Source organism: Lathyrus oleraceus, chromosome 7 (assembly GCF_024323335.1).
Source record: "Lathyrus oleraceus cultivar Zhongwan6 chromosome 7, CAAS_Psat_ZW6_1.0, whole genome shotgun sequence".
In the NCBI taxonomy this organism is placed as follows: Eukaryota; Viridiplantae; Streptophyta; class Magnoliopsida; order Fabales; family Fabaceae; genus Lathyrus; species Lathyrus oleraceus.
In genome coordinates, this window is record NC_066585.1 from 291,756,587 (window position 1) to 291,778,719 (window position 22,133).

A 22,133-nucleotide genomic window follows, 5' to 3' on the forward strand; every position below is an offset into this window, starting at 1 on the left:
AATTCTAGGGTTTACGGATAATCTATATTCTACAGATCTCTTCACCTTTTGTTTCCTTCTGCTGATTTTTATTCTTCCTGTTTTCAATTTGATCTTTGTTTAAACTCAATTACTGATACTCAATCACACCTTTGGATTGTAATTTGTTAATTTTCTTATTATTGTTTGGATCACAAGAATTATGTAGAGAGAGCGTTACTTAATGAATTGGTGGATTTTCATATTCTTGTTTGGATCTCATGAATCATAATTGAAGTAATTTGATGTATAGAATTGTTTGGTTTGATATAGAATTGCAATTTTGATAGTGTTAAGTTGATTTATGAGTTGAATTATTTGTTGTATTGTATCTACCGATTCTTTATTTATTTTTAAGATGGTAGTGTTGTTGATGATTTGCAGTGTGGGGAAGACGTCTTTGATGAACCAGTATCCTTCAATTTTTGCTTAGAAAGATCAGATTTCTGTTTTTGTTTTCAATTTTAAATGCAATTTTCTGAGGTTTTAGTACTGTATAAGGTTATACTTCAAAAATGTGTGGTCATTGTGTTTCTCTTAACCTATGTATTATAGATATGTGAATAAGAAGTTTAGTAATCAGTACAAGGCAACCATTGGAGCGGATTTCTTAACCAAAGAAGTGCAATTTGAAGATAGGCTTTTCACCTTACAGGTTTGTGATTGGTGCTGTCTTAGGCTTGGTTTGTTTTTGAGAGTCATGAAAATGACTGCATGACAAAACATTGTAAATGATAGGCCTGATTTACAAATTATGTAGTGTTTTTCTTTTTGGTATTACCTTGATGTTCTTATCTTGTGCATTATGTTACATACTGATTTAACTAAAGAATTCTTAGGTCACAACCTCTTAAATGAGGGTGAAGATGTTGATGCTGCATGGCGGTGTTATCAGCCTGTAGTGTACATCAAACATGCATAGTAGTTTATACTTTGGAGTAAGCGTTTTTGTCACTTATTGCTTATTTTAATGTTAAGAGTGCCTGCATCCTAGAGCGTCTTGATTGTTTAAAAAATGGGCCTGTATATGGATTTGTGCAGTACAAGTGGGTGCTAACTACAACTTGCAAGTTGAGGAGGTATGCTCTCCAAAAAATATACAAAAAAACAGGGGCTCTTAACAGAGGTTCTTTGTTGTGCTAAGTGCAACATGCAAGCAAGATGTAGACCCCTATTCTTGCTCAAAGTAGGGGTGGGAATAGGTCTGTCCGACTGACTGCGGTTTAGCGTACCTCTAACTCATGCCAGACCAAACTTTTTTGAAATAGAGAAAATTTAGATTTTTTTGTAAGTCTATTTAGCTAAAAAAAGCTAGGTCAGACCATAAAAAGAAAACCTTTTAAACATATTATACTACTCTTATAATATTAAGAAACATTTCGAGATTAACGAATTGGATAGAAACATGGTCTTGGATAAAACATTATGGTAGAATTTGATCCATGTAGCTGACCCCACTTAGTGAGAAAATGCTTGGTGGTTGTTGAATTATATTATAAATTTATTAACTTTTTTCAGGAATTTAAGTTTCTTAACCTACATTAATATATATATTTTATGCATATTTAAATATAATATTATAAATTAAAATTGAAAAATGGTATTTGATATAGTCGTATTTTATAAAATGTCAAGTTAAATACCAAAATAAAGCTTAGCTATATTGGAGAATTTCTGAAAATAATCTAAAAACAGTTTACGAACAATGATATACGTTGTTATTTATGTTCTTCAAAACAAATAGTTTCACAAAACTTATGCCATTAGGCAAGTTTAGATAACTCAATCAAACAAACCTTTAGTCTCATTCGACTTTTAACTTGTTAGTCTATTTAAACATAAATTGTATTACTTATTTAAATACGTTGAAATAAAATAGACTTTTAAATAACAGGTCAACCAGGCTATAGGCCAGATCTAGGACTTGATCTTTTGGCCCGACTTAGACTCAACAAAGTCTAGCTCGGTCCTGCCTATTCACACCTATAGCTCTATGCACCACTATTAATCCAACCTGAGGTTTGCTCTGTAAAAACAGAGCATGTGGTCTTGGCTGTAAAAACGATGGCAAGGAAGCTGTTACCTTGTTACCTCTCATTGGTGCACGCTAGTCATTTGCGTCTCCTCAAGTTTCGGTGTATCGGAGTCTCCTCATGTTTCGACATCGGAGCGTATTTGCTACTTATCTGTTTTTTTTTTTTTTGTTTTCAAACAAATGCATCCATATACCTTTTGGATATACATTATCTAGGTATTTCAACCATTCCGACACGGATACAGCAATGAAATGGAATGTGCATCAAAGATGATAACTATGTTTCTAATGATTAACATCTAAGAGCCTTTTTTGGGTAAGGATTGTTAGGCTGTTTGAGTTTTTCACGCTCTTTAAGTATTAGACTTCTATGTTGTGTTTCTCATGGAAATCATGTTTGTGCTTGTTTATCGTCTCATAATTATTTTTCTGTTTTAATTAAAATTCAAGTTGGGTGATTGAAATGGAGGAGAGACCCTTGGGGGTTTTATGACATGAAAGTACCGCTTAAGACTAGCGATGTTAAACGGAACAAAATGTTGGACGGTATGGAACCAACGCGAAAATAAAATAAATGTAGTAGCGATGAGTATGTTGCGTTGGACGTGTGATAAGACTAGACGAGATAAAATTAGAAATGACAATATTAGAGAGTGTTGGGATAACAACCGTAGAAAAGATTGTGGAAAATAGGTTAAGGTGGTTCGAGCATGTAGAGAGAAGACCCGTGGATTCCGTAGTAAGGAGAGTAGATGAGATGGAATGTAATACAAAATTTAAAAGTAGAGGAAGATCTAGAAAAATTCTAAGAGAGACTATTAAAAAAGATTTTGAGATTAACAAGTTGGATAGAAATATGGTTTTTGATAGAACATCATGACATAGTTTGATCCATGTAACTGACCCTATTTAGTGAGATAAGGTTTGATTGTTGTTGTAACTAGAAGTTTTAAGTTAAAAAAGAGAAGTTTTCTTTCCTTTTCTTTTAATTTTTAATACTCTCAACCTTGCAGATTTGGGATACAGCTGGCCAGGAGAGATTCCAAAGCCTAGGAGTTGCTTTCTATCGTGGTGCTGATTGCTGTGTTCTTGTATATGATGTTAATTCAGTGAAGTCATTTGACAACCTTAATAACTGGAGGGAAGAGTTTCTCATTCAAGTATGCACGTGCTTCTCTTGATAAATTTCTTAGTTTTATCTATAATTTCAAACAATGAAGAATTTCTTAACTTCTGAGCTTTGTGATCATTTTCATCAGGCAAATCCTTCTGATCCAGAGAATTTTCCCTTTGTCGTTATAGGAAACAAGATAGATATTGATGGTGGAAACAGTAGAGTGGTATGTTTTTCCTCGCCTATTGCTATCTTCCATGTCTTTTTACGTTTTCAAAACCTTGCTTGCATCGAATAAAATTCATGAAACACCTGAACATGTACTGCTAAACAGATTAACATACATAAGTTCTTGTGCGCAGGTTTCTGAAAAGAAGGCTCGGGCATGGTGTGCAGCAAAAGGAAATATCCCATATTTTGAGACATCTGCTAAAGAAGGTATTAATGTTGAAGAAGCATTCCAAACCATAGCAAAGGATGCCCTGAAAAGTGGGGAAGAGGAAGAATTGTAAGTTCTTTAGCATGCGATGTTTATGTTTTTTATTTTATGTCAGTCCTCTGAAATTCTTTTTTCATTGAGCTGCTTTCTTGAACCCTGTGGATACCACAAGTCCACAAACAAATTGAAATTGTTACTTATGACACTGCTACAACTTTTTCTAAATTTTAATATGTTGGTTTGTCTATATAACATTGGCCTGCAAACAATTTTCTGTGTATATTTCAATTGCAGTATTATTTGACACGTACTCATAGATTATGAATCTTTCAATTTATTTGATAATTGGATAATTATGTTACTCCAATGTTACTGATATTTTGTTTTGGAATTTGTTCTCCATGTGAAAAATCGTGTTTGATGAAGATACCTGCCGGACACAATTGATGTTGGAAACAGCAGTCAGCCAAGGTCAACAGGATGTGAGTGCTGAACATATAGATTTTGTTCTCAATACAAAATAAAGTATATTATTTAAAAATCATTTTGGCATGTCTAGCCATTGCTGTCTATGAGGTTTTATTGTACATTTATGTTTGATCAAGTGCGATCTGTTGGGTGCTTGTTTGGCTTGTGTTAATCGATCATGTTGTTCTCCTTGTATGCTATTCCAACATTGTGAAAAAAACAGCAAAGGATCATTCTGAAGTTATTTCATTAGTTATTTTTCTTTCCCGTACAAAATATTGTAATCAATGGTGATTGGTGGTTGTGGTGATGCTTTGAGTTATAAAATTTGTTTAGAACAGGTCTAGAGTTTCTACTCAGTAATGTTTTATTGGGATATAGTTGATATTGATCTGGAAATAATGCGAAGGGAAGATTGTGATTTTCACGGAAAAAATAGAAAAAATAAATAAAAGGTGTCAAGTCAGTCAAGCCTTCGACAAGAATGACTCTCGATCGCCGTGGAAATCTGGGGATGAATTGGCTAACTTTACTCTGATGGTGCCTTTGTAACTTTTGTAACTTTAGTCTAATTAATGGATTATTAAAATATATTATTTATAGAGAAAGAAAGATTGATTTAGAGAGAGATAGAGAGAAATGTATACTAATATTCAAAGTTAGCCAATCCCTTTCCGCATTTTATTTTCATCATGATATAGTAAAAGGCTAAACGCCTATTTAGATTGACTTTTACAAATTTCAAAAGCTCCTTTAATTGACTTCAACTTGAAAATTGATTTTTTTTTTTGATATTTTTTCAAAATCAATTCTCATCCAGAAAACAATTCTGGAAGTTATAATTTCTAGTAGTAGAATTAATTCTACATTTATTATATTTTATTTGTTACAATTCATTTTAATATTTTGATAATTATAAATTCATAATCAATTTTGTTAAAACCATCCAAACAACTTTAATTGATAACAATTTTATATTATTTTTTTCCAAACAAAAACAACTTTAATTGATAACAATTACTTAAATATTATTTCTTTCCAACATAAATCAATTCTACTGAATTCAATTCGGTTAAAATTAATTTTATCAAATTCGATTCTCTCCATCAATTTTGTCCACCGTTAATCGAAACCCATGCTAAACTGATGTTTTATTGAGAGCACTACTTTTTTTTAAGATTAGGTATAATCAAGTTTTCACATTATAATAAAGCAGTAAAAATTGTCTAGTCTATATAGGTCAGTCGGCCTATGATAAAACATAGAGTTTGGGTCTTACAATTGAAAATTGAATTTTATATAGATGAAATGTTCTTTCCATTCTTAGTGGCGTGACTCACACCTTTGAAAATTTAAAAGTGTCTTTCATGTGTTTTGAGATGTATTTTTTGATGCATCAAAAATCACACTCGTATCCGCCTTTCTGAGATCCACTTCATTTTAAACAAAATATGGTCTAGAGTTGCATCTCAATATATTATTTGGGGTATATTCGGAGTTGTATCTTTGTAAAATTTCTTATATTTATTTATTGTGTTTTTATTCATTGAGATGGTTTAATTAATAACTCAGTGATGTTTTCGGAGATGCATATTCAAAAATGTCAAGTGGAAAATTGGATAAAACAACATCTTGCATGATCTTCTTCTTCATTCAGAAACTAAACTTCATATCAAAATCTTTAACAAAATTTCTTTTATTCTCGATCAACTTTTCAACACTCAAATATCATTTTTGTGTTTTATCACATCAAAGGGAGTAAAATAAATTGGAATTACAAATAAAGTCCAATTATTTTATCCCCCATTTCTTGCATTAATGTGTTTTTTGGACTGAAAAAAATGAATGTTGAGTCCGGATATGCATCTTTGAATAAAGTTAGGTGTGTTTCGGAGATGCATCTCTAGATTTGTCAGATACTTTGAGTTTTAAATAAATTTTCCTTTTATTGGTGATATTAGATATGGTGCACCCGGATATGTTTCCCAAAGCTATTGTGACGATGAATGTTAAATCAGATGAAGTGAATAATGATGTTAAATCGGGTGCTTGATCAATTGTTGTCGATGTAAAGGTTCATGCATAATTTACAAATAAACAAGAGTTTATTGTTCGTGAACATATGCTACAATGAGTCCACATAAGGTCGGAAAAATGGGGTTTGACATTGTAATCAGAAGGTCTGACAATAATTTGGATACAAGACAAGCATTTGTAACAATTATTGGAATACGTAGTTTTACTTTTACTATCCTTGATTTTTTATGATAACAAAGTGTAAAATAACAATTTTGTACTCTAATAGTTTGTTGAGTGTATAGAATCTGAACAAGTCGAAAGTTGAATCAAGCAGACTCTAAACAAATTAGAAGTTGAGTAAAGTATAATCTAAACAAGTCCGATACTAGAGAAAGCAGACTTTGTACAAGTCAAATTCTAAATATAGCAGACCACCAATAAACCAAATGCTAATCAAAGCTAAGCAAACCAGACTCTGGACTCAGGACAAAGAAAAACTTTGGTCATCATCAGGTTTTGAACCAAAGTGATAATATGAAGAAGTTATGAACTTAAAATCAACTATGAAAATACAAATCAACACTTTAAAGAAAATAACTTAGGCCCACTCTGATATATTCAACTCTCATTTTCACTAGACTTTAAAGTTTATTCTCAAGGCTCTAAACTTTGAACATGCTTCAAATCTCTCATATATGAAGTCAATGTTTTAGAGAAAAAGAATGAATAAATATTCTAAGTGTATAGTACAAGTTAAGCTGCGAAATCGAAATGATTGTACTACAAACAACTATAAAAGTTTTTCTCTTCACTATCCATGATTTATGGCTGAACCTCGTACCAACTATTACAGATGTGGATTTGAAAAAGTTTCCAATTCTATCCTCCAACTGTCTTATTCTTCATCTATATAAAGAAGACAAAGGAAGTGTGAAAACAACGATTTTGAACGATTGAAGAAACAAGAACTCTATGCTGAAAGAATTTCAATAAACAAAATCAATTTCAAAAAAGAGAAAATAGAAATAAACACTTGGTACTTTATTTCATATATTATTAAGTGTAACGTTTGAATTTCAATGTGTGTAACCTGCTTATTTAAAAGCAACTTTGTAAACACAAATCTTGTATATAATAGTTGTTAAATTTCTTGAGGGACTAAGGTATAGTCAGAAGCCTCAAGAATTTATTGACAATTAGTCTTTGAGTTGTAATTCCTTAAGGGACTAAGTTTAGTCAGAATCCTTAAGAAGTCATTGATGGGTAGTCTTTGAGATTGTAATCAATTTGATTATTAGATTAAGTTTTATTGATAAGAAAAAATCACTCTGACGAGTGGATTGGATTAACCTCGTTAATGGTGAATCAAGATAAAAATATCTTATTATTTTTATCATTATTGTTATTGTTTTTGGGATAACAAAAAATTGTCATATTTGAAACCCAATTCAACCCCCCGATTTCTTGTGTTTCATGAACCTTAATTTTGCGTCAGAGCTCCGATTCTAGTATTGACTACTTTGTGTCAAACATTTAACCGTGTCAGATACAGATCCATATTTTTTAAACACAAAATGGCACATGCAAACAATGACAATCGACTATTTGAAAGATTGAATTGAAATTTTCTTCATAGGTTGTGATGAAGATATATGGAATATGGTAATAGATGGTTACATACATCCCACGAATGAAAATGGTATAAAGCTTGAAAGAGTCAAAATGAATGAGCAGAAAAAGAAGGATCACAAGAATCATCATAGATCCAAAATCATATTGTTGAATGTTATTTCCTATTAATAGTATGAAAAGATTACAAATAGTTGATTCTTTGAAAATGACTCATGAAGGAAATGAGCAAGTTAAGAAAACAAAAGTCTTGACTTTAATCCAAAAGTATGAACCCTTCAAAATGGAAGAGGATAAAATGATTAAGAAAATGTTCTCAAGATTTCAAACTCTTGTAGTTGGATTAAAAGTTTTGAATAAGGGCTATACCACTTCATATCACGTAAAGAAAATCATCAGAAGTCTGTCAAAGAAATGGAGACCAATGGTGACAGAATTTAAGGTGTCAAAGGATCTGAACAACACGACTCTGGAAGAACTTATAAGTTCTCTAAGGAGTCATGAGATTGAGCTTGAAGATGATAAACTCTAGAAGAAAGTTAATTCATATGTACCATTTTTAGGCATGGATTTTCCAACACTTTTCATGCATGAATTCTCCACTTAGAGGTAATTAGTCAATTGAGTCCTTCATGGTGTTTCTTGACCGCACTACATCAGATGATATACTCTTGATGGTTGACATTTGAGTCACGTCTTATGTATCCACATATGCCTAAGTGAGTCATGCGCCAGTTCGCATTTATGCAGGTTATACCACGAGAATCATTTATATCTGTTTCTTCCGCTATGGTTCGTATAGATGTAGTTGTGATGTGTGATGATTTCCTTAATCACCTAGTACCAGATGAAGCACGAAGTGTGGTAGCTCCTTGCGAATGGAGTTATGGATTCAGCTACATCCAATGATATTTAGATTTTCTCATCCTTTCATGACATCAAATACTCTCGAAGATCTACCCAGGTCAACTCATCAAAAGATATTAGAGGAGGAGCATGTTATGGCAGATCATGTCATTGATGTGTCACATGCATGTCATCATATTATGGGTATTGTGCAAACGGATATAAAGAGAGGAGACTTTTCAGAAGACACTTCTGGAAGGGGCACTATAGATGACATTATATCCAAGAAACGAACGTCATTGTAGTACAAGAGACAACGAAGAAACAATGGGGTCTAGTATACTCAATAGGATAGTATTTGTATTAGGAATTATGTATAGTATTATCGTTTGTAATTTGTTATTTTGATAGTATTATGGATTCTGGATTGATTCTAATATATGACATTTCTATCTTATTACATCAGTGTATGATTTAATTGATAAAAAACTTACGATAGTATAGTTATAATACATGGTCTATTACATCAATGTATTTTTAAAAAAATTGATAAAAATTACTACCTAAAGAGTAATTACAGAAATGTATATCTGAATTTGTTACGGAAATGCATCTCCAAACCAAATTATGACAAAATGAGTGACTTAATTACAAATGAATGAAATGATATGAGATTATTACAGAGTTACATCTTCACAAAATAATTTTTGACAAAATGAGAATGTTGCTCTATCACACATTAATTTAGTGTTTGGTGTATATGGGTGCAGCCAAAAATATCCTTCAGAATTAATAATGAAATGCGATTTAATTTTCATGGTGGCTCCTCATACTAAGGGTTGGGAGAAGTAATGCCCTTGAGTTATTGAACTTTTATATACTAATTCATAAACCAAAATGAATGGTTCAATTATTGAACAACAATTTGGTTCAATTCTATGATTCAATTCGGTTCCCTAGATTTTTTTTAACAGTATTGCAATAAAGTTAGCCGATTAGGTGTGAAGATCATGCTTTTGTACTACGGGAAAATAAATTTTAGTCTCAACATTATGCTATAAAAAAAAACGAGTCCAGACAAGTCATCTACAAAAAGAAAATAAGGTACTAGCTTGAGCATGTGAATTTCATAATATATCACATTTGCTAATTTTGAGCATGTGAATTTCATAATATATCACATTTGCTAATTGCCTTCATTCGGAGGGGCCTACTGAAAAATTGCCTCAAATCCTTTGCGTCAATGGCGTTGATTTTGGTGTACTCAAATTGGCAAAATTCCATGACTAAAAAAAAAGAAATAATAGATGCTTAATCTCCACCCTTCATATAGCAATCAAGAACGAAATTGGAAGCAAGCCCTCCTAAGTATGACACATTGATATTTAGATCCTTTTAAAGACCGTTAAAAGGTCCAGTAGGGAAGGGGATTGGGGCTTGATGAGCATATTTCAGGACTGCAAGCGTACACTTTGCACAACTATTTACTGGTTGCAAATTAAACACCTCAAAAATTTTAGGAAACCAATTGCTCTACAATCTTAATATATCAGTAGAATTCTGCCTTCTGGTCTCTATCTGCTTCTTACAAAAGATTAGCTTCCAGTGCACTAACTGGTCCTGATTCCCATTACTTGTCAATTGAAGTTAGTCCTAACCAGCACTTCACTTTTAAAAGAATTGACTGGATCAAACAATGACAATATGTTAATATTGCAAGCTAAGCACTGCATATAACAAGATTTCGTAAGACTAAAAATATTGAAATTTATTCATATTGAAATTAACTTCTATCCATAAAAGATATTGAAATTGGTTAGGTAATATGTAGAATATTTGCAAGGACTAAAAATAAAAAATTATTTTTGACTAAAAGCAAAAAATGATAAATTTGCAGGGACTAAAAGCATATTCATACTTAACTTCTATCCAGAAAAGATATGGAAAAAATGAAAATATATACTCACATTGTCAAAATGGTAGAAGATGATCCATTAATAAGAAGGCGTGAACTTTTTCCATATCTACTTTATATTATTTTGTCCCAACAGAAGAAAGGTTTTCCTGGCTGGATGGCCGAACTGAATTTCCTGTTGCAGTTGCAGACATTAATGGGTTTGGATGCATAGTAGCTGCAGTGCTGCTCCCAGGTCTAGAAATCTGTGGCCCTTGAGGATTCATGACGACTTGTGGTCTTGGGAGGGAGTTTGCAAAATTTGTAGGAATTCTATTGGTTGGTATGGATGGTGGTACACCTCTGGATGAGGAAGCCTGTATACCAAGGCGAGATGCAATTATCATAGCACGTTCATGGTAAAGCTTATGCCGCGACTGCTCTAAATGCTCCTTTACTCTCATCACCATATTTTCCATATCATTGAAAAAAGCCAACTTCGTTTCCAACTTATGCAACTGAAAGTTGATGGAATTTACAGAGTCACAGGAACATCAATGATAACATATAAATACAATGCAGTGAGAGCTTTACCAGGCCACAAGATTACCTGCTTCTCTATCAATGATGAAGTGAGTTGTCGGATTTGATCTTCTTCTTGATTTGCTAGAAGCTTTGCCTTCACTGCTGCTGCCGCTAGTGTAGAAACAGCTGTGCGTTTCAACTTCTCAAAGCTGCTATCCTGTTTAGTCTTTGTGCCATCATTTTTCACTTCCATAACATTTCCTGCATGATCTTCAACTGCCCCTGCAACAAAGGTTTTATTCATTTTTGTGGACTAGAATGATATTATGACAACGACTCCTCAATACTGAGTTAGACCATCCTTCTACTATATTCCTTAACGAATGTCATGAATAACAACAGCGCGATTTTTGAGTATATAAGTGTCTAAGGGAGAGAAGTAGAGACCTGTACTTGCACCATTTTCAGCACCCAAACTCGATCTAATTGGATGTGAAGGTGACATCATATCTACATCCTTTTGTGTCCCATTATCTTGGGAAGATATTACTGGCTGGGAGTCAATCTTTGCTGGCAATGAATTAGAAACTACATCAACATCCATTGCAGAATCTGTAGTTATATGAGACTCCGAGACTGCATTTGTAGATAGCTGTTTTTGAGGCTTGCTATCATTTGAGAGCATAGAATCAGACACAATTTCATCATATTTTGGTGTCTCTACTGGCTTAGGTAGCTCAACTGGTAAACTGGATTCATTTGACTGTTGAACTCCATTCTTTTCAGATGGATGAGAATCAGACACACTTCCTTCTTTTTTTAGCTCTATAGGATGGCAAGGTTCTTCATTTGAAGTTCCCTCTTGAACCTCCTCAGAACTAGGTGGAATTTTGGCTTTGGATGTTGAACCATCTGAATCATGCAGAGTATCCTGAGCCTGATCATTGGGTGCCTTTGAAATGCTGGGATCATCACAATTGTCAAGCCCATTCTCATGATTAATCATTGCTTGCTCCTTTGAAGTTGATTTTTCTGGGAGTCCATCTGTAGAAGCCAGGTGTATCTTGTCTTCTGAAGCATCACTTGCAATTTTCGTTTTCTGGTGATCGTTTTCTAAATCTTTATCATCTAACATTGCTGTATCCTGTTGTACATTTTTGTCAGACTGATCTCCCTCACTTTTAAAATCCCTATGATCCATTCAGACACAACATTGTAAGTCATCATAAAACAACAAGTGGACTAGTTACAGGACTACTAAGAAATGTAAACTCTTCATACTAATCACATACCCCTCAGAGGTAGTTGTTTCTTTCTTATCATCTGGTGGATCTTCTAGAAGAAAGCAACACCTTGAAGCAATCTCAGTGCCAGGAGCATTTCCAGACAAGGATTTTATGTAGTTATGAGCTGAAGCAACAGCCACATCAGAACCCACCAACTGCGCAAGGAAAGCTGCCTGCAGAATAGCAACAAAACATTAAGTCAGCAAGATGGAATATGCAAGACTAATTCATGGAAAGTATATATATGACATGACATGTGGAATGGAGAAACATTGCAATAATGTGGTAAAAACGAGAATTCAATAGCATAATAAACACTAGCAGTTTCACAAGTTTTGTCATCTGGGAGCAAGAGGTATGAGTTGCAAGACACGGTGTACCAAAAAGAGGAAGCATCAGCAGTTACATCTAAATGTAACATGATATTTAAATATTTAATTCAAAATTACTGCTCTGAAGAAAGAAGTCTTCCAATATATAATTCAGATTAGATAACGGTTGCCATACCCAAAAAAAATGCTACTGTTCTTCACCTAACCCTTCAACTTACCAATGCCATGACAGGATTACCCACTTCGGCAAATGAAGACGGACCTTCAGGTTCAAGATCATAACCAACAGCTGCAAATGCTTCCTTAAGAGCGTTTAAAACACAGTCATTATCTACTTCCTCGTCCGACTTTACTTTAATGTCATCTTCTAATTTAGAAGTTCCCTCACTAGTTTTCTCATCACTACCATCTTGTAACTTTGGAGTCTCCACTTGATTATCTTTCACTTTAATATCTTCAGCCTGAGAAGTCTCATCATGGCCTTTGATGTTAGTGTCATTCTCAATAACTTCTGAAGCATCTTTATCTTTATCTTCATCTACAGACAAATTGTTGTTTGTTGCAGCTGGATCTTCCGTTTCTTTGCAACCAGCATCAACATCTTCATCACAGTCAACAAAGCTATCCTCAATTGGCATTTGAACAAAATGCAATATGCACTGAGCTTTTGACTTTGTTCCAACATGTTCTGCAATCTCATTCCAATTTTCTTTATAAAGTTCCAATGCTTCAAGGAGCAGAAGTGTCTCCTGATCAGTCCACTTTCCACTACTAACCCCAGCAGCTTCAGCTGGTTCCATGAGTATAAAATCCAACGAAGACATACCGGAGCCAAATTTTCTGTTATTGAAGCAGTCCGCACATAGATCAAAATCTGCCTGTCATATGCATAACAGAATTGATAAAATATACAACATGAAGTAGAGAGACAAATTGAATTACCATCAATTACCCACATTCTAACAATGTATCAATGTTAACTCAACAAACAGACAGATAGTTAAGCAGCTCATTGTTAATAGAAACACTTGAGCTGTCTTGATGAATGCATTCTATATGGTTCACTAGTATTTGAAAAGCTCTCAAATATTAATGGCAGCTATTCCGCTTCTTTAGAAATAATCCTTTATGGTTCACATTTGAGATATTTGTTGAAAGGTCTAAATCAATTCAGATATGATTCTAAACAGATACTGCACCATAAAACCCCAAATGCAATTAACAAAATGTCCTTTTCGGGGATATCATGAATAGCAGTTACTAAATAAGATTCTTAGAATCCAAACATGCTAATAATTTGACTCCTCAATGGCGGGAATTAAACTAAAAATACAGTAACAAGTACAGTCATAAAACTGTGTATAGAGGGTCTGCATGTGAGCGAGCACGTGTGTGTTAAGCCTTGAATTTAGAAATTTAAAAAAAGGACTAATGTAACAATCACACACGTGAGTGTTAAGCCTTGAATTTAGAAACTTAAAAAAGGACTAATGTAACAATCAAATTGAATGGAGGAGAGCATTTGTGTGTAGTCATAGTTTCAAATGAATGAAAACAGACCAATAGAATTAACAAAGTAAGGTTCACTCCTTCAGTTCCTTTTTAGATTAATTGACTTTTCAATTTTTTTTGGCAAAAGCAACAAAAAACCAATAATGAATCGTTGAATCATGTAATTCACTGATTCATATCAACGATGCGGTATCACACTGATTCAAGTACGTTCCGCATGCTTTCCTGCCATTTGTGATTCATCACATGATAAGAATTACTGGCTTGCCAAAACTTATGAAATCGTGCAATTCTAGTAACTATGGCTAACAACTTTTGTAGAACAGTTTGGGATGGCATAGCATTTGAGTAGAATGATAGGGAACCTAACTTAAATTAACATATTTAAGGTTATACCAAATCTTTAACATATCACTAACTATGCACTTCAATGACTTAATGAGTTCAGATAACAACCTGCTTCTGGCAGTGGTATCGTTTGCGAGAACAATCACCAGAACAAGAGTTGCAATGGTACTCAAGCATCTCAACTGCCGGGCCCTCTTGTTTCACCAACTCTTCAGCGATCGTTGACTCTGGAAACAAGCCAGAGGTCATAGCAGGAATCATTAGGCCAGTCTTTTGAGCAGTAGGTGGGCATAGTTGGAGAGTTTCAAAGTGATAGAATTTTTCAAGCAAGGAATTCTTTTCTGCTTCCCCATCACCGCTGGTTTTAGCCACAGCAGACTCCGTTGAAGGAAATGGGTGGAAGTTAATTAAACCCCAGTAGTCTAGAAATTCCAGTACCTCTTGCCTAGCATCTAAGTCCCCAATATCAAGCTCTGATAAATCTTTCAATTCAATTTGTATGTTTGGATTTGAATGAAACTTCTTCATTATCCAATTCCGTATCTCCATGTATTTATCAGGAGTTCGATTTTCAGTTTTTCCATTAAAGAAAGAAGGCACCATACGTTTCTCAATTGGATGGATATTCAACCATGAAAACCAACCTGAAATTCAATTCCAAAGATAAAAATGGATACTTCAAGAATGAAGCTTTAGAACTTTTGGCTCAAGACTTAAAATATGCATACTACGGATAAATATTGAAAAAGGAAAAAAATCAAACACTGGATAAATTTAATCAACATTTTAACCTTTAATGTTTAGGGGCGACGCAAAAGGACATTTGGGTCACCAAGGATTTACATAACAGTATTACCAAAATATTGTTAGACAACAGAAGCATGGTGATACTTATAACTATATGATAAACATATATAGTTAGGACATATTTGATTCCCCCTTAGGATATTCAGCATACTTTACTACCAGTAGTAAAGATGATAGTATTTTCTGTGCTGTTTCTTCTTTTTTGGACTTGAGAAAGTTTAAAAAAACCAAACACAAATACTCAGTCGGCAGTATGTATGCAATTCTTAGCTGTCTTCCTTACAGTCTATAAGAATTACAAGAACACTAATCATGCGACAAAAGCTCTATTATTAAATTGGAAAAATAATTGCAGGGAGTTTACAAGAAGATCTAAAGCATGGAGTCACATTGTCATTAACTATGTTGCAAAGTAACATAAGGTCAGCCAGGCCTAATAAAATTTAGAATTTAGAACAACAGCACACAATTAACAATTCCATGTATAATCCTTCTCTTTTTCTAATGCTATACTACTGAAATGTAAATTAATACACAACCTAAAGTTTTTAAACAAGTAAACATACTCCAGTAACATAGTTTCAATTTTGAATATGGTAGAATTGGAAGGAAAAAAAAAAGCAAATTGAAAAGGCAAAAACAATAACCTAACAGAATCCATCATATACACAATTTCAGCTGAATCACTAGTTAGCAGAACCCAAAGCAAACAACAATCATATACACTATTCATTCACAGAAAAGAGAAAACTAGACGCAAATAAATTAGGGTTCTGTGATAGGGAGATCAGATCCTGACCACAATGAGTAGGAACGACGTGCGCGTTAGTATCGCGAGATCTAATTGCTTTGAATTCAGCTTCAATCGAAGCTTCCAGAGACTCCCACTCGCTCTCCTTCTTGAGTTGTTCCGCTGCCGCAGCCAAAGCCTGTGCCTGTGGAGCATGTTTCACCGCGGCGGGGGCAGAAGCGGAACCGGCGATGGTCGGAATAGATGCGGCGGAGAAATTGTTAGGGATTTGGCGAGCCCTAGTTAAAGGACCATTATGGAGAGGAGGATGGTGAAGAGGCGAGGCTTTCTCGCGAGTAATGCGTTTGGAAGGTGTGGAAGAGGAATTGGAGGCGTTGAGAGAGCCGGATTTTCTCTTGTTACCTCCGGCACGGCGGCGAGATGTTACAGGTTCTGATGCCGGTGCATCGGCGGCGGATGGAGGGCGTTTTTCCTCCATCGAGAGATTTTAGAGAAACAAAACAAAATGAAATTGTTTTTTTTAAGCGCTTATTTTTTTTCTTTTACTCAATTCATCTCAAGTATTGTACTTCGCTTCCAAACATGAGATTATTACTAATATATACGTATCTCTCATTTGCTATTTTCAATTCATCATAGGCATTTCCCTCCTTCCCCACTTCCATAATGTCATCGCTCACTTTGGGTAAGGTTAGAGTTTAGAGTAATTGTGTTATTTGTGTATTTGTATACACAATTTCTTACATTCTGTCTACTTATATTATTGTGTGTGGACATCGGTTTCAAGATAAGAGAATAGGAGAGAAAATTTAGAAAATGTAGAAATGATATATAATCTTTAAATATGGAAGAAAAAAATTTTTAAGTGGTGGAGAATTTTATTAGCATGTTTTGACTCTTCTTATTATTGACATTTCAGATTTTTCTTTGAAGTCAGCATTGGATTGTATTTGAAGAGCTAATGTTCCATCTAACATTTAAGTTTTCGTGTGGCATCTCCTTCTTTATCGCCTTCAAACTAGAGATGAGTTGGAGAAGAAATGCGTTATTTCAAAAGCGCGCTCTCTTGTTTGTCAGTTATGCTTCGATATAGAAGAATTTTATCATCATCTCTTCTTTGCGTGTTTTGGTACTTCACAAGTTTTGACTTCTAATTTGGATTGGATTGACCTGCCCTCTCTTTCTTTTGTTGATGGTGTAAGTTGAGTATGCGCCTAAGAGGGGGTGAATTAGGTTCTTTGAAAACTTTGTCCGGTTTTATGAAAACTTGTTCTTTCTTTTCTGATTTGGTTATTCAATGAAATGGTAAAGTGCGAAAAATAAAGAACACCGAGACATATACTGGTTCCTCTCACAATCCGAGAGTACTCCAGTCCCCTTACAACATGTAAGGGATTTTATTATTGTTAGATCTTATGGACAAGACAACCTAGTTTTTCTATACAAACTCTAACAAGAACACCAAGAACAATCCTCTTGAATTTTTCACTAAGTCCACTAAGAGAATAATCATCTCTTAATGACTTTCTTATTTCCAACAGTCATGGACAACAAGGATAACAAGAACAATATGAGTTTTTACAAGTTTTTGAAAGATGTAACAATATATCAATCTATTGATTGATCTTCTTCTTTTAAAAAATAAATTCTCTTTATGACATACAAGTGCTCTAAGAATGGTATGGATGAAACTATATGAATGTATTTTGAAAATTATGTGTAGAAAGTTTCACCAGAAAATTTAATCAAGAATACTTGAGAAAATTTAAAAAGATGAAGAGAAAAAATTGTTTGAAATATTAGTCTGAAGGAGGTGAATTCAAATTCTAAAAAGATGTGGTATATATAACCCTTAGACACCTTTTTAAATGGTCATAATTCATGAATGAAGGTCATGATTCAAGAACACAATTCAGAAAATGTTTTCATGAAAAAATGCATTTATTTTTGTCATTGGTTCAGTGGTAATCGGTTACCCAATATGGTGTAATAGGTTACACCTGAACCAACATTAAAAAATTTGAAAACTTTCACCATGTAATTGATTATCCAAAATAGGGTAACTGATTACCATCAAGGCAGAATGACCAAATGCAGTTGAAAATGAATTATAAGGCCAAATGAAAATATTTAAGAGGCCTAAATGAAACATGACATGTATGAATGAAACTCTTGAGCACTTGAATGAACATGGAGAGGTTGAGAACTTTATACCTTAATAATTTGATCAATTCAATAGAAATCTTCACGACTTGAAATTATTTTATAAGTGAAGTTTGACTTGTGCTTGAGTCTTGAACCATTCTTTTTGCGACGCGCATTTGCTTGTAGAGCATGTCTTCATCAAAACACTCTGAGAAGTTTGTCTTCACATTCTCCCCATTTTTGATGATGACAACTCTTTATTGAAAGTTTTACCCAATCTTGCTTTCTCTAACAATTGAAACTTCCCCTTGATCAAAGTTTCCCCTTGATTCATGATTGAGAGAATTTTTAAAGCAATTGCTAGTTGCATTATTAGGAAACATACAACAACCAAATGTATCTTCTCCCCTTTGTCATTAGCAAAAAGGATGGGAAAGACTAAACAATGAACAACCATATGTTGTATGATAATATAACATATAATATAAACACATAAGCAAATAACAAAACAACCAAAAACACATAACTTAATACAAAACAACTTGTTCATACATAATGATTAAAACATAAACTTAAAAACAAAAAAACTCAACATAACAAACAATAAGAAACAAACACACTAATCATTTTAATCACTTTAATAAATAAACACTTATTCAAAAAATAGACAAATAACACACATTAAATAAAAAGCAAAAATTTGGAAAACATTCAGGTGTAGTCGATTACCCTGAGAGGTGTAATCGGTTACACTATGTAAAAACGCTACAATAAGTCACGCAAGCAGGCATGTAATCGATTACTGAATAAGGGATAATCGATTACCTCAGTAAAAAAAAATCACCAGGATCAGCATGCAATGAATTTTAGGAAACCAACAATTACACATGTTATTAAATATCCTTGAGCAACTTTATATGAAGCAAACATGTCATACAAACATTATAAAGGCACACAAAATTAGTTTTCGCAAAACTCATGTAAGAAAAGACATACATAAAATTTTAAATAAAAATGTGAGGTAATGAGAGAGTGTAGCTTTGTGTTTGCACTGATTAATTTTGAAGAATCAAATGTCACAATCATCTAAAATACCAAGTTCCCTCCGAATTTTGTAAAATGATTCGTTCGGGAGAGGTTTTATGAATATGTCGGTAAGTTGATTATGTGTATCCATAAACGAGACTTTAACATAGGCTTTGAGCACATGATCACATAAGAAGTGATGTCGAATGTCTATGTGTTTAGTACAAGAATGCATGACTGGATTCTTTGTTATATTTATTGCACTTATGTTGTCGCATCAAAGTGGTATGCATCCAAGATTTAGTCTGAAATCAATCAGTTGTTGCTTTAGCCATAGAATTTGAGCACAATAACTTCCTACTGCTATGTATTCTGCTTTTACGGTGCTAAGAGCAACACATGCTTGTTTCTTACACGCCTAAGAAACTAATGCATTTCCTAGGATGTGACATGTTACACTTGTACTTTTTCTATCAGTTTTGCAACCTCGATACTTTGTGATATCAATCGAAACACTTGATTCATCTTGGTCAACATAAGTTCTGAGTCCCATTGGAGTAAACATTGCCTTGAAACTATCCATGTCAAATATTTCCAACAACTCTTTGCAGTACTTTGATTGGTTGATGAAGATGCCATCCTTTAGTTGCTTAATTTGGAGTCCAAGAAAATAGTTCATCTTACCCATCATGGACATCTCGAATTCTCCTTGCATCATCAATGAAAATTCTTCACGCATTTCTTTATTTGTTTAGCCGAATATGATATCGTCGACATAGACTTGCAACCAGAGCAAACGTTTCTTCAAAATCAATGCCTTTCTCTTGATTGTATCCCTGTGCCACCAACCTTGCTTTGTTTTGAACAATTATACCATTCTCATCAAGCTTGTTCTTAAACACCTATCTGGTACCTATGATGTGTTTACCACTTGGCCTAGGGACACGTTCCCAAACTTGATTCCTTTCGAATTGGTTTAACTCTTCTTGCATTGCAACTATCCATTGTCCGTCTCCGAAGGCTTCATCAACTTTGGAATGTTCAATTTATGAAACAAATGCGATATTCAAGCATGCATCTTTGAGATTTAATCTTGTTGTAACGTCTTAACTAATATCACCAATGACTTTATCAATTGGATGATCTCTATGAGTTATCCATTCTTTAGGTAGATCATTATCATTTGACTCTTGTTGAATTGGTTCTTCATGATGTTCCGTTTGATTATCATTGTTGACTTTGAAAGTATCTTCTTGAGAAACATCTACAATATTATCATCATCATACAAAACAGCATCCTCCTTGGAGGGGTTAGTTTCATTAAAAGAAAAATGCATAGATTCTTCAATAGTTAAAGTTAGTTTATTATAAATTATATATGCTTTACTAGAGAGAGAATAGCCAAAAAAAAATACCTTCATCGGACTTTTCATCAAACTTACCGAGGTTGTCTTTATCATTGTTTAAGACAAAGCATTTGAATCCAAAAATTTGAAAATAAGCAATGTTTGGTTTCCTTTCTTTGAAAAGTTCATAAGGAGTCTTTTTCAAAATAGGTCTCATAATAACTCTATTACTTACATAGCTTGCTGTGCTTACCGCATCTGCCTAAAATTATTTTGGAAGATTCGAGTTGCTAAGTATTATTCTTGTAATTTCCACGAGTGACCTATTATTTCTCTCCACCACTCCATTTTGTTGAGGAGTCCTTCGTGTCAAGAAATTGTGAAAGATTCCATGTTCTTCGCAAAATTCTTCGAAAGAGGCATTTTGGAATTCTCCACCACGGTCACTTCTTATGGAGGCAATAGTTAGTGATTTCTCAATTTGTATTTGCTTTGTATATTTCTTGAACGCATTGAATGCATCACTTTTCTGCACTAGAAAGAATGTCCAAGTGTATCTAGAAAAATCATCAAACAATAACTAAAGCATACACATTACCTCTGAAGGTTCTTGTTCTTGATGGACCAAATAAGTCCATATGCAACAATTGTAGTGGCCTTGTAGTGGACACCATATTATTTGATATGAAAGTTGATTTGGTTTGCTTTACCTTTTGACATGCATCACATAATATATATTTGATAAACTTTATCTTAGGCAATCCAATAACAAGATCATGCTTTATTAGTTTATTCAAATGTTCCACATGAATATGAGCGAATCTTTTATGCCAAAACCATGACTCATTATTGTTTGCCATAAGACATTTTACCTTCAAATACACATCCTCAAGGGAAATCATAAATATATTATTAAATCTTCTACCTTTAAGTTTTACCTCATGTGTGACTTCATCTTTAATCAAGCATTCATCTTTTGTGAACTTGATCTTGAAGCCTTTGTCACAAAGTTGGCTAATGCTTAGAAGATTGTGCTTTAGTCCTTCAACATAAATAACATCTTCAATGGATGTGAAAGGTGGTACTCCAACTTTGGACAATATCGTTTACCCTCTTCCTTATTCTAATAAATGGTATGCCCTTATTTTCTATTTTCCATTTCTATTTATGTTTTTTAATAGCTTTTATTTTTTGCATTTGGTACATATCTTCTTTTATTGTGTTGAATGATTGTTTGGGTAATATATGTTTGGTTAGTAGAAAGTTTGGGAAGTTTATAAAGTTTATGAAAGTTTATGTAGTATTGATTGTGCGTTTTGTTCAACCTTCATAAGTGGTGGTTTTTATGGCGTTTTTAGGGGTGAGTGCAATTGTGTATAAGTGCATTTAAAGTCTTTTAACATTTTAGCACTATGAAGATACTTTATAATGTTATTGTTTCCCAGTAATGACCATGTTGAACCATGTTACAGGTGATGATTGACGGGGATAAAGCCTGTTTTCACCATTTCACTTGACTAGTGGTGAAAGTGTGGGCTTGATGTATGTCGAATTCAAGATGTCCCTTGTTTTTAAAGTAAAATTTATGAAAAA

At 33.6% G+C, this 22,133-nt stretch overlaps 2 protein-coding genes across 4 annotated transcripts in view; one reads left to right on the forward strand and one right to left on the reverse strand.

Moving 5' to 3' along the window:
* LOC127108135 (ras-related protein Rab7) overlaps positions 1-4,694 on the forward strand; it is a 4,931-nt gene extending 237 nt beyond the window's left edge. Inside the window, exons 2-7 of one of the 3 annotated variants that reach the window (NM_001427114.1) lie at positions 403-429; positions 574-673; positions 3,067-3,213; positions 3,313-3,393; positions 3,530-3,675; positions 4,033-4,694. In NM_001427114.1, the coding sequence (NP_001414043.1) occupies positions 403-429; positions 574-673; positions 3,067-3,213; positions 3,313-3,393; positions 3,530-3,675; positions 4,033-4,099 (568 nt within the window). In that variant the 3' untranslated portion in view covers positions 4,100-4,694. Of the gene's footprint in view, positions 1-376; positions 430-573; positions 674-3,066; positions 3,214-3,312; positions 3,394-3,529; positions 3,676-4,032 lie in introns of all 3 variants that reach the window. The other 2 variants (XM_051045559.1, NM_001427113.1) reach the window with 2 other exon arrangements.
* Positions 4,695-9,872: 5,178 nt separating this feature from the next.
* On the reverse strand, positions 9,873-16,750 carry LOC127101048 (SWI/SNF complex subunit SWI3D). Its single transcript, XM_051038359.1, has 8 exons — positions 16,072-16,750; positions 14,574-15,109; positions 12,824-13,483; positions 12,280-12,446; positions 11,435-12,177; positions 11,073-11,269; positions 10,536-10,980; positions 9,873-10,252 (listed from the first exon to the last, which is right to left on the reverse strand). Exons 1-7 carry the CDS (start codon positions 16,499-16,501, stop codon positions 10,603-10,605), a joined length of 3,111 nt encoding a protein of 1,036 aa, XP_050894316.1. The 5' UTR covers positions 16,502-16,750; the 3' UTR covers positions 9,873-10,252; positions 10,536-10,602.
* Between the last annotated feature and the right edge of the window lie 5,383 nt (positions 16,751-22,133).

What these genes read in the sequence shown, in the direction of transcription:
- LOC127101048 (XM_051038359.1), bottom strand. Translation starts at nt 16,501, where the DNA reads ATGGAGGAAAAACGCCCTCCATCCGCCGCCGATGCACCGGCATCAGAA. An exon ending in CGTCGTTCCTACTCATTGTG is followed by an intron (nt 15,110 to 16,071) that starts GTCAGGATCTGA and finishes ATTGAATTTCAG; the next exon opens with GTTGGTTTTCATGGTTGAAT. An exon ending in GAAACAACTACCTCTGAGGG is followed by an intron (nt 12,178 to 12,279) that starts GTATGTGATTAG and finishes AATGGATCATAG; the next exon opens with GGATTTTAAAAGTGAGGGAG.